This window comes from Anastrepha ludens, chromosome 2 (assembly GCF_028408465.1).
Source record: "Anastrepha ludens isolate Willacy chromosome 2, idAnaLude1.1, whole genome shotgun sequence".
NCBI classification, from domain to species: domain Eukaryota; kingdom Metazoa; phylum Arthropoda; class Insecta; order Diptera; family Tephritidae; genus Anastrepha; species Anastrepha ludens.
The window spans coordinates 125,823,603-125,836,657 of record NC_071498.1 but is presented as its reverse complement, the minus strand read 5'-3'; the positions used below and the strand labels follow the sequence as shown (position 1 = coordinate 125,836,657).

At 38.4% G+C, this 13,055-nt stretch overlaps 1 protein-coding gene and 1 long non-coding RNA gene across 2 annotated transcripts; one reads left to right on the top strand and one right to left on the bottom strand.

Moving 5' to 3' along the window:
• Positions 1–647: 647 nt before the first annotated feature.
• LOC128855271 (uncharacterized) lies at positions 648–988 on the bottom strand. Its single transcript, XR_008453706.1, has 2 exons — positions 918–988; positions 648–799 (listed from the first exon to the last, which is right to left on the bottom strand). It is a non-coding gene; the product is annotated as an uncharacterized LOC128855271 (long non-coding RNA).
• Positions 989–2,588: 1,600 nt separating this feature from the next.
• On the top strand, positions 2,589–10,105 carry LOC128855269 (uncharacterized). Its single transcript, XM_054090018.1, has 6 exons — positions 2,589–3,160; positions 3,352–3,519; positions 3,622–3,766; positions 6,839–6,965; positions 7,039–7,499; positions 7,568–10,105. Exons 1-6 carry the CDS (start codon positions 2,975–2,977, stop codon positions 9,445–9,447), a joined length of 2,967 nt encoding a protein of 988 aa, XP_053945993.1. The 5' UTR covers positions 2,589–2,974; the 3' UTR covers positions 9,448–10,105.
• Positions 10,106–13,055: the final 2,950 nt, after the last annotated feature.

Sequence of the window (13,055 nt, the reverse complement as noted above, 5' to 3'; positions counted from 1 at the left end):
ATTTGAGTTGAAGGGCAACCCGAAGCCATTCAAGAACAGCGTTTACATCCATTGAAAACAACCGTTTGGTACGGCCTCTGGGCGGAAGTAATCATTGGCACATATTTCTTCGAAAAAACGAAACTGGCGCCGTGATGTCGGACCTCCACAACATTTGGTTCCAATATGATGGCGGGCGTCGCTACTTGCCACAGAGCTCGAGAAAAAATGGACTTTTATTTGTGGAGGTATGCAAAGTCTGAATACTTTGTTGATAAACCAGCATCGATTGAGGTATTGGAAGCCAACATTAGTGTTTACGGATGGCTAAATTAGGGAGCAGTTACGGGCAACATTTCAAATGGATTAAAAAATAAATTACATGAATGGTTCCACACAGAAATAATAAAGACTGCCCAATCAATTTGAATTTTCGTTGTTTTTTTTTCAATTTTAAATCCGACGCTTCTAAATTGACCACCTTTTATATGATGACCAGTAGCAGAGCACTCTATTTGCTGCTGCCGATGATTTTGTACCTGCAAGCGTTATCATCTCCCTTAAAAGGTGACAAGACTTCCAGCTCTGGGAAGGGCTTATATAACTGGCGATCGAACTGAATCACTAAAGCGTTTGACAATGTTTCCTTTTTAAAAAATTATACTTACCTTGTACTTGTATTGGGGTGAGCTAACCAGTCAGATTTCGACTGTGGCGAACTGGCGGGCAGTCAAGAGTCATTCTCGTACATATGAACGTGTGTGGTGACAACCGGATAAATTTGGGCGAATACTTCGCACTATCGAAATTTAGTTGACTTCTACAAATATAAGTAACACTTCACAGTTTTTTTTTTCAAATATACATATTTAGTTTTTCTTGAAATATTAAAGAAGTGGGGTATAAATTGCTTGCGTATAACAAACTATTTTTTTTACTTATAATTAAAAAGCTGTTTTTATGGCGTTAGTATAACGGCTATAACAATTGTTTGTTTTATCATCGCCGGATGGAAAAGGGCGCCGCTCTGCGGTCAAACTCCTACAGCTGATGGTGGAGTTGCCATACGCTTGGCGTATGTGTGCCATCTAGTTGCCAGTATTACAATCCCTCATTCACAATAACGCGATAGCATAAGGGTGATTTTAAATAAGCTCCCAGGCGCTTATTTTAACTTTTTTTAATATAATATGACTAAATAGAGACTGAGAATTTTCACCACGGACGAAAAAGTTAGCATGGTAAAAGTGCGCACTACCTTCACAAAATATATAAATACCAAATTTTATATTTTTTTAACTTCTGTGAATAGTGCAACCTGCAAGTTTTGAATTTTTGTTCTCTTTTGCGTTGGCTCCTTTTTGAGATCGAATGCTTAGAAATCCATTGAAAATTTTGATTCATGTTGTTAATTAATTTTATTCATTCAAATATTTAACGTTTGACAAGTTATGAATTACATTTATCATCTAAAATCAACATATTTCAAACTATGTATAAAATATATCACAGTACTAATGTATCTCACTTTTTTTCTCAAGTACAACTTTTATAAATCCTTTTAAGTGACTGTTTAATTATAGTTTTTTTTTTTTTGTTCACCTTTTTACACACAACGTTCGTATATGTCTTATCATTAACGTAATCTAACTTTTTATTTTTGTTTACAAAGGCAGTTAACCTTTTTCGACACTCTCTTAGTTCTCTCGCACAATTCACATAAATTAGGGCAATCTGTGTAATCTTGTATTCCTTCATGATTCTTGCATACAAACTTCGCGGGGTGCCATGTGAATGAAGACCCACCAATGCGCTGCAATGTAGACGCACCCGTCGTGCCTTGGATCGTGCCATCTGATTGCGCTCAGTTAGACAAGGTTACCAGTTAACATTTACTGAAAATAAATAAAATACAATCTGAAAATTTTGAAGCTTTTGGGATATTGTTATATATACTGAAATAAATAATTTGTGCTTCGTTTATTTGAATTTCCTTCAATTGAAGCATATAAAAATGAGTGACTAGTTACAATTATGCACGGGATTTATGCAAACTTGTCAATGACTGTGGTGTACTCAAGTAAAGAAGCAATAAATAACAAAAACAACTGCAACTGCAGGTAGACTACGGATGCAAGAAATCGAAGAAGCGGTACGGATACATACTACGTTGAAGCATAAATTCTGTATTCGTGACTAATATTTTCATTAACAGCTAAACAAAGTGAATCTATCTATTAATCATTGCGCTTTGGCAGCTAAATATTCGCGAGGAATTAATAATAAAAATTAGTGCAATGTATATGAACTGAAACCATAGAGAATACAGTAACAAATAAAATGAAACGAGGGGATAAGTTATTTAATCAATCTTCGTTCCATGTAATTCACGAGCAGAGCACTCGTTTTTATAGATTGAATATAATAATTAATAAATAAATGTTATTATCCGATGTTTAATGGAAAATTATTAAAATACAATTATTCGTATTGATGTACGATTAAAATAAAATTCAACTTAGGGAATTATTTTGCAAACTACGCTTACGCTTTGATCTGGCACCACTGGCGGTGTGTGTTTAAAAACAATGAGAGAAGACACGGAGAAATATCGGAAAATTCGTTCAGGTAGAGGAAAATAGAGTATTTGTGCTTCTTTTACGCTTTGCGGTGAGTTGTAAAATGCATTTTCCTGGTACATAATTGGCATTTGCAAAAAAGTGACACGGTGTGTCTTAAAGCGCAGTGTTTTGTTGGGTGCAGTGCAGCGACACTAGCAACTGCATTCGTTTCTTCAACGCTGGCGCTAGTGATAGTGTTAACACAGGCGGTGATTTAGAATTCAGATTTTGCTTGGTGCGGTTGTGTAAGAAAACAAAAAACATAGAAAAACAAATATTGAGAGCAGTCGCAGCGCAGTAGCAGAGTTAGCGACTGAGCGCAGCAATAAAGTGTGTATCGTTAAAGGCGACTACGTGACCTGCTGGCTGCAAGCATGAGAAAGCGCACGTCAGATTACTATAGCTCCGATACGGAACAGATATTATCTGAGGATATAGGAGCTAAGGCTTCTTTACTTGAAGAGTATCAGGATATATTTTTGATGCGTCCTCAAATGCAACCCAACTATGATGACAGCTTTAAGGAGGCAAAGCTGTTGTACGATAATGGAAATGAAGAGGTAAGATCATTGTTCGTGTTATGATGTAGATAAAATTCATGATTAGAGCCATCGAGCTAGGGCTAGACGGGCTGATGGAGTAACTAAACCTACATGTATAAAAGTAGGTCATGCATAATGTTTATTTTTCAATATACTTTGCTTAAAGTTGGACCAAATTGATCTTATTTATATTTTGCTTTTGTTATCAGGTTCAGCAATTATTGCTGAAAGAATGTAGTCTGATATATGAATGTAAAAAGTGTCGCAATATGTTCAGAAGCCTGACGCAGTTTATTGGTCATAAAAGAGTATTTTGTCGGAGCGAAGTTCGTAGCCATGATGACAAAAAAGAGGGCAATAATTACAATGGATTCTCGGTAAGTGACTGGCTAATTGTTAGAATAATAAATAAAATGGCGATGGTGCATATTTCATCATGCTTGTTTTTTGTACCATATTTTTTTTGTTTCTCTTTACAGAGCAGTCATGTAATGGCCGCCAAAGAAATTTGTAACAATACAAATAGTAGATGTGAATCTGTTTTGCAAAAAACTGGTGAAGCTGTGCAACAGACCAGAACCTTGTGTGAAAGTAGTGAACTTATGGGTGAAAAAGCATTAGCTGGTAATTTTATATAAAATATTTTTAGTTATACATACACATTAAGAACATAACCTACATGCATATAGATATGACGGAGTTGACTGTGGTAGTGTTGGTATATTCGTTTGTGATTTTTTTCTACTGTACAGGTGTAGTACCCCTTTTGCAAAGAATATATCGAATGTCATCAGCTTTAGTAAGAAATACACTTCATTATTCTGCTGGAAGACGAGTTATGCGCCGAAATTGATTTTCCAATTTATTATTTTTGATGATATATTTGTGTTAGTGGATCTTTCATTAGTGAACATGCGTTTATATGTTAAAAGTTATGTATGTTGTAAGAGCATAATATTTTAAAATCTTCGCTTGAATGAACCTGGCATATTAACCAATATATTTGGTTGCTTTCCAAAGCTAAGGAATATCGACATATATTTTACATTTATCGTAAAGAAACGAGTCAAAACTGAAGATGTCTTTGTACTGAGTCATAAAAAAATTAATCATGAGTGAGTGGGGGTTTTTAGTAAGTGCAGGGGAGCGAATAGTAAACACTAATATGGCTGCATTTTCCACACGATCATGCAACAACGAAAAAATTCTTATCTTCATTATATGTTTTTTTTTCTTCTTCTATTTGTATTTAGTTCAAAACATATTTGCCGTAGCCGAGTGTATTAGTGCGTGACCTACTAGCTGCATGTCATAAGTTCTATCTCTAGAGAATCAAATTACATGGCTAGGGAGTATGGAACAGTATTAGCATTAGGCAATACTTACTTCAGAATTTACTATAATTGGACTAAATCGAAACCGTAATGCTTAGATTTAAAGTGTACAATAATTTAATTGATTAATTATGAATTAATCAATGCTGTCGTTCATGAAAAACGCCACCTGCTTGAGTTGATGTATACTTTAAAGTGCTAATTTGCTTGGGTTCTTAGGAAATTGCTAAAAAACCGGGTTAAAATAATTTCACGTGTTTGAGATTATAGGCCCTTCTATTCCCACTTCTCCGCTCGCTATTTCTGTGTTGTTGTTGTTGTTGTAGCAGCATAAACAATCCCCATACATATACTGGGAATGCTGCTGAAGTGACAGTCCTTGGCCGGATATAAATCCGGGTCGTTCCGGTTACGTAGAATCGACTGTCGTGGGAATGGTCTATCTCTATGTTCGATTAACTTGACAAAAAATTTGCATATGAAAGCTATAACAAAGTTATCAAGTAAAATTCGCCGTTAGCGAGTATGGCTTTACCTCATAAAACAACTATAACTCTATTCCAGCGATGCCAAGATATGTTTATTTATACCAGTTGCTGCATCTATTCGCCACTTGCTCACGCTTGGCGAAAGGAAGAGGCCTTATGGGGTTAGGGGTAGTCAGATTGCTCTATTTAACAAAAATAAAAACATAGCATTAATACGTCATGTTTCGACTTGACATTAGCAAAATTAAAAAAAAAAAATAATAAATGTAAAAGTTATCGCTGTTTGTGTGCAGCCCGTTTTTACCGGAGATCATCACAAGTCCTTGGAGATTCATCTAAAATCAATCAGATATGAGAAAGTAGTTTCATTAACAGATAATCTTGTGCCTGATCCATGTTTTTTTTTTTTTGTAAATTAACAATATGGCGGTTTCAGTAAATATTTTTCAGATTTTCGAGAAAAACACCAAAAATTCATTGTTTAAAAAAAAAAATCGAAATTTTTGAAAAAAATAATTCTTCGACCAGGCACGAGTTTTTTATGTTTTTCAAAAACAGTATACATTTTATTGAAACCTACCAAGCGGGTTTTAAAGTTATAGTGATCACCAGTTCAAAAAACATAGTTTTGTGAAAAACGCATTAAAAGTTTTGCTAGCTGCTTCGCAGCGCCCAAGCGCCCTTTGTTAATTGTTGGATAACTCGGAAAGTTTTTGTCGGATTCTCTTCAAATTTTCACAAAATATTTTTAAGATATTATACTTTAAGAAAATGTAAAAAAAAAAAAAAAATTTTTTTAATTCTACCTACCCCACATTTACCACTGTAACAATAATTGTTAGTGCACACTTTTTTGCATGAAAGAAACAAATAAAGGCTGTTTTTTTTAGAGGTTAGGTTTTCAAGATGAAATAAAACGTATATAATTTAATGTTATGGCCAAGAATTTAGCTTTATTATAAAGATAAGCGTTTGCCATTATGTTTTAAAAATGATTTCGGGCAAGTGGCTCGAATAAACTCCAGCCGAGAGGCCCAATTTTCGACCACTTTTTGCAGCAATTGGGGCCGTATGTCAGCAATAACGCGCCGAATATTCTCTTCCAAGACGTCAATCGTCTCGGGCTTATCTGCGTAGGCAAGCGACTTCACATAGCCCCACAAGAAATAGTCCAGCGGTGTTATATCGCACGATCTTGGAGGCCACGCCACAGGTCCACGGCGCGAGATAATGCGCTCACCAATAGTTTCCTTCAATAAATCGATTGTTGAGTTGGCTGTATGGCATGTAGCGCCGTCTTGTTGGAACCAAAGGTCGTCCACATCAACATCGTCCAATTCTGGCACGAAAAAGTTATTAATCATGGCTCTATAGCGCTCTCCATTGACTGTAACATTATGGCCGGCTTCATTTTTAAAGAAATATGGACCAATGATTCCCTCTGCCCATAGAGCACACCAAACAGTGACTTTTTGAGGATGTAACGGCGTTTCAGCAATGGCTTGTGGATTATGTTCACTCCAAATGCGACAATTTTGCTTATTGCCATACCCATTCAACCAAAAGTGAGCTTAATCGCTGAACAAAATTTTCTTCGATGCGTCGCGCGAACCGGACCATTATTTTCGTAATAAATTTGCACTATTTGCAAACGTTGTTCAGGTGTAAGTCTTTTCATTATGAAATGGCAAACCAAACTGAGCATAAATCAAGTGGCAGCTGTCAAAAAGACCATCTACGAAAAAAGTAGTGCCAACTTGAAAACCTAACCTCTAAAAAAAACACCCTTTAGAAAACATTTTGTGGTGTTGCTCATTTTAGCGTAAAGTCAAAGAGATTTTCTGAATTATTAATAAAAATGGCCTATCTTTCAGGTGAATGCACGGATCAGCTGGTAGAACATGAAAAGATAAAAAACATGTTGGCATGCCCACAGGATGATTGCACTCTTAGTTTTTCGAACACCAAAGAGCTTGAAATACATTTTTCGCAAGATCACACGTACGTATGCTTGTTTAAACCTTTTCAGTGCTACAGTTTGTATTAATAACTTTGCTATTTCTATTGAAAACAGTAGACCAACGGTATTTACATCGACAGTGGAGCAGAATACACAAGAACAACAAACGCAAACAATGCCGGATCATACTGTTATTATAAGAGCAAAGCGTACACTCTCTCATAGTTATCATAAATGTGAACACTGTGGAAAGATGTTTGAGCTCATTGAAGCTCTGTCTACCCATCTGTTGCACTGTCCAATTAAGCATAACATTTTAAGTAAAACACTTGCAGCAGGTATTGATGAGACACGCGATATCAAACGCATAAAATTGCAAGCGCCGACAGAAAGTATGGCTCAAGTGCCCGATACATGCGCAGAAGCCTATGGTAAGCAGCCAGAGGAGGTGGACAAGGCAGCTACATTGGCTGTAATTGTTGAGCAGGCAGGCATCTCCCAAGAAAACTGTGTGTCCAAAAACATTGGCATATCATCAAAGAAGAGGAAAATGAAGCATCGAAAAATATTGACGAGTAAGCATTTCAAATTCTTAACTAATTGCGTGTAACGAATTAAAAATTTCTTAATTGAATTTGTATAGGTAAAATTAGCACGGACTTGGATGTATCTACCCAGGTTGACGACACGGTGCAAATTAAACAGGAAATATGCAATGATGTGCCTTGTACTTCTGCCAAAGTTAAATCTGAATGCAGCACTGGTAGTGATGGTAGCGATTTGGAACCCAAAAAACTATTATCTACTTGCACTTATTGCGATAAGTCGTTTGAACGCCGTGCCGCACTATCTACACACCTGCAGCACTGTGAGGTAAAGCAATGCGCTCTTGAAAAAACTTCTATTTACGGCATGAGTGCATGCACGAAACGTTCGAAACCGCAATCTTCGAAAGAGACGCGCCTACAAAGTGTGACTGCAGTTGTTGCCGAAGATCCCGATACGGAACTTTTGAATGAGTTGTTCGCCAATCTGGGCAGGCAGGATTTTGGAGTGGGCCTTACAACGGTTACAATTGACCAAGATGATTTGACTGCTTCTGGCACTGAAGAAGCTAAGGAGGACGTGGTTGAAGCTGAACAAGTACATACGCCATCAAAATTAACTGCAGATTCTCCAGTTGATCAAAATGTAAGTGATGCCGATATTTTGCCTGGTATAGCTACAAATGAGAGCACGCCTGAAGGATACGAAGAGGACACAGAAAAGAAGGCAGGTCGTCGTATGCGCACTGCGCCAATGGAAAAACGCTTATTGTGTCGCTGTAAGATATGCTATAAGCAATTTACCGCTTTAAGCAATCTACGTCGTCACATATCGATGTTCCACTATCGCGCTCAACGCTTTGGTTGCACATTGTGCGAGTATCGCGCTTTTCGACGCTATGACATTGTCAACCATTTGGGCAACACACACGGCATGAAAGGTGATCCTGAGCAAATGTCAATCGAATTTGTTTCGGAGCACGAAGTGAATTACAGCCGAGAGGATGTCGAGGGCGATATTGTTGTACTCGATGAGGACAATAGTTTGTGTGCCGTGAACGGGTCAATCGAAGACATTGGAAGCTTAAATGAAACTAAGCCAAATCTGAAACGTTTAAAGCGCAATAAGACAATTGCAGTTTCGAGTGGTCTTAGTGTTGTTATAAGTAAACTCACAAGGCAGAAATTGAAACGCTCACAATCACAACACGAAACATGCCAAGGTGGCGTGAAAACTCCGGCAAGGCGGCCTATACGGAATCGCATTAAACCTGAGAATAAAGACTTTGTATATGATCTCTCCAGTTTGGTGAAGAAGGATAACAATGTTGTGCAAAGCGACGTAACACGTACCTTAAGGCGGCGTAATACAATGAATGCCAACTCAGCAGATGGTAGCCTTCATTGCATTGAGTCGCTCTTGGGTGCCGCTGCCAGCAGAGATCACATTCGTGGCGCTGCACAACGTTTGGCTTCTTCAGTAATAAGTAGCGGCGCGGCGGCATCAGCTACTCAGCCCGAGCTGCCCACAGAAAGACCGCAGATGCGGACGCGCTTGATCTCTACGCAACGCGCTGACAACCATTCGGTGCCGGTTATCGAAACCAGTGAATTGGAAGCTGCGCGTCTACGTTCTACGTTACTGGATGACACCTTCCTCGACAAAGTAGCCAAGGCTTCGCCAACATCATTCAGAATCAAACCATCATTATCACTGCATACCAGCACACTTAATTGGCTCCTGGAAAAAGTCGATTCATCGCTGCATCAAAATGCAAATGGCAAATCTTCGCCCAGCGAGACGTTGTGCAGCGATGATAACAGCATCAATAGTTTACATGTCTCCCCGCCTCCGTCAATTCCACGAGAAAATGATCCACCTCCCACGCCCCGCAAACGCATCTCAATGCTTGGTCGCCTGCGTGACGATAGCTTCAAATACCGCGACAGTCTATTACGCTCTGCACTAGAAAACTAAATGCGGAAATTTACAATTAATTCTAATAATTTTATACTTATTAGTCTACTTTAGTTTACGTGTAATCAATTAAAATTTAGTAGTAACTAACTATATTACCACCAACCCACATACCCACATACATTCATATATCGCTGGCCCTCTGCAATAATGGCACAACTCAAAATTTCATGTATTTAAATTATTTAGTAGTCTAGGTTTATAAATAATCATATCACAATCATGCGGAACATCGCTATATCTTCCGTTGGCCGATGCAATGGTTGCCAAATTAGCAATTGGCTCTACTGAGAATTGTTATAATTTGAGTTGTTTCGTTATTGCAGAGGACCATCGATATGCACATACATACTATGTTTACCAGCCTAATAACCTACTAATTACTTTGAGTAGGATTGTTTCGTAAATTCCATACATAAGTATGTAGAGACCAAAAATGCATCTGTATATATATATATCTTGGAGTGTATATACTAAAACCATATATGTACGTATATTACTGTCGCATATACAAGCCTAGTATTGTATTAGTGTAATGTAAAATGTACAATTCATGTACCTTGTACACTCAAATGAATTATTGTTCATCATTTCGTGTGAGAGAAGCCTTACAAAATATAGAAAAGTAATTATAATAAAAGTATAATGTTTAAGAGTAGCATAATGCAAGTGCAATATTGGGTTTAAATCTGAAAAAAACTGGCGTTCCTATAGAATTTATAGCGTTCAGTAAGTTTTGCAATAAGGAACTGAGGATTTTAACTGCCAACGAGGTAAGGTTTAATCGTACTAAGAATGACAAATCATACTACTATGGTGACAAATCAAATCAGAGGACCCGCGGCAGCCAATTTCTGCCCGCTCGCTTCACAGCATTCGTCCAATCAGACGTTGTTCAGCCGGTAAGTAGTAATAGGACTTCGCCATTCGTCACTTCTCTGCTCGCCTTACAGCAAATAACGCCATAACGTCAAAGCCGTAACATTACAGCATTTGTCGCTTAGTCATGTCATAACCAATTAAAGTGACCATAAATTTAGTTTGAAAAATTACTTTTATTCAATTCAAAGTAAAAAATGTGTGAAAATAATATAATACAAAATTAAGAATCAATTTACTTTTGTTCGATATGACCATATTCTGCCTTGGATATGGCCTTGAGATGGCCCAGAAACGAATCGCAAGCTGCCCGAGTGTGACGTGCAGGTCCCACTTGGCCCACTTGCGGACAATAACTTTTTCAGCGCCTCGAGACTGGTGAATCTTTTAGTTCGAACCTTGCTCTCCAAAATGGTCCAAAGAGAATAATCCATCGGATTCGCGTCTGATGAATTTGGGAGCAATTGTGTGGACATTATGAAGTTCGGAACGTTGTTTTTTAGTCGTTCTTGGTTCACTCGAGCTTTGTGAGATGGTGCCGAGTCCTGTTGAAACGTCCATGATATGCCACCGAAATGTTTATCTGCCCACGGCTTCAAAGCATCCTCCAGATTACTTTCCCGATAATATTTCGCACTTACCTTGACGCCAGGCTCGATGAAACCGATTGAAGAGCGTCTATCTGCGGTTACAGCGGCCCAAACCATTACCTGTGGCGGGTGTTGCCTCCTGGTGGCCAATCGATGACTCAAATTCTCGTATGAACGGTCGATCAAACAAACCCTATCGTTTAAGGAGTTAACGAATTGTTCGATCTGAAAAATTTTCTCGTCAGAAAACACAATTATCGGGAATTGACCGCTTTCGGCCAAGCGAAGCAACTCCTTCGTTCTCTCAAGTCTGACTTGTTGCTGCTTTGGTGTGAGATCATGCGCCTTTTATATCTTGAGATTTGGATCTTGGCTTTGAGATCATTTTTCAGTATGCTACGGTCAGATATATTCAGTTCTTTCTCCATTCGATTGGCACTTCGTCGGGGTCTTCGCTCAAGTCGCTTTTTCTCTTTTTGAACCATTTCACGTGACGTTGCAGTCTTTTGATGGTCACCTCCATGACGTTTAGCGATGCTACCAGTATCATTGCAATGAGTAATGGTGCGATTAACAAAAACTTTATTTACTTTAGGGTGCTCGACGATTCGAACAATCGCTGGTTGTGATTTTTCTGCCAAATATAATGCAATCACACTATTACGTTTGAAATCCATTACCGATTTTCTTTTTTCGCGTTTATTCTCAGCAAAATGCTTTCGCGCGTTTGTAAACAGTACTCTGGAGTGAAGGTGAGTTGAAAGGAGTGAGAAGTCATTGTGAGAGGCGTGGAACAAGTGATTAGGGTGTGTTCGCCGCACTCAATAATTACGGTAATGTTGGGGTCCTGTTTCTTCTTTAATGGCTGTTGGTCATGATGGAAAGAATAATGAGATGGCGCCTATCGTGGTACCGTTACTTTGCTTTCACCAAATTATGGATTTTCTAGTTCGTTGCAAAATCTGCAGCTATCATTGTTTGCAATTCCCATCTTGTATGCGTGTGCCGCTAGCAAATTGGAGCCTGTCAGTATATCTACGATAGTTCTGATTTTATTTCTAGACAGGACTAGTACGAATCTGGCGTATTTATATGCATTCTGTGTACACATGATTTTCCCGGTTTTGCAAGAGGGTAGATTATTCCATCTCCTGTCTATCCGTGTTTTCATGTCTGCACCGATGGCATTGTTTACCGTATTTAAAGGTTTATGTTGGAGTTGCTCGATGTCGATGCTCTGTTTGAAAAATACTGCAATGGTCAGAGAGTTTAATTGGTCGCCTGATGTCCAGTTCTGTGCAATAAATCCCTGCACCTACTCCGTCCATCATTTTCGAGCCATCAGTAAATATATTAAGAATATTTGGGTTAGGTTTTATTCATTCATCTTTCATTCATTAATTTTTCACCCAATTGCATTTCGAAGTCATATAGCTCGTCTGGACCATGTAATGCCTATTGAGCTATGTCCGAATGTTTTACAGGTAAATTCGTCTGTTGCGCTGAGTCTTACGGCAGATTTAACTACTAGACATTCCGCCGCAATGTCAATTGTTGGTAAGTTGAGTATTCTTTGAAGCGCTGCCGTTGAAGTAGTTCTCAATGCACCTGTGGTGCAAAGTGCACCAAGACGTAGAATACTTTCCATAGGTTTTTTATATGTCGGGTTTCTTAGCGCAGTCCACCACACCAGAGCATCGTATAGTAATATTGGCTTTACCATAGCTGAGTAGCACCAATACATTATAGCAGGAGATAGACCCCATGTAACTCCCAGCATCTTTTTACATTCATATAGTGCGTTACTGGCCTTTTTCTTCCTTTCTAATATATTGTACTTCTATGATAGTTTATTGTTTTGAGGTCACTCTTCCACAAATCTTTTGGATTCATTGATGAATCTTAAGAGATCCGGAAGAGGATCACCCTAAGTATGATTCTAGAAAACGCCGGACAGCTACAGATAAAATGCTTATGCAATACCCTCATTCTCAAGCCAGTATATCCATATTGGGTCGCCAATGATTACCATGATAGCCATATGCTGACCACAGGCGTTGTGCCCTATGATTACTAAGTTTTAGGAGATCGGTCGTTAATTTTCTGTTTCGTTCTTTCACAAAGCATTTGGCTACTCTG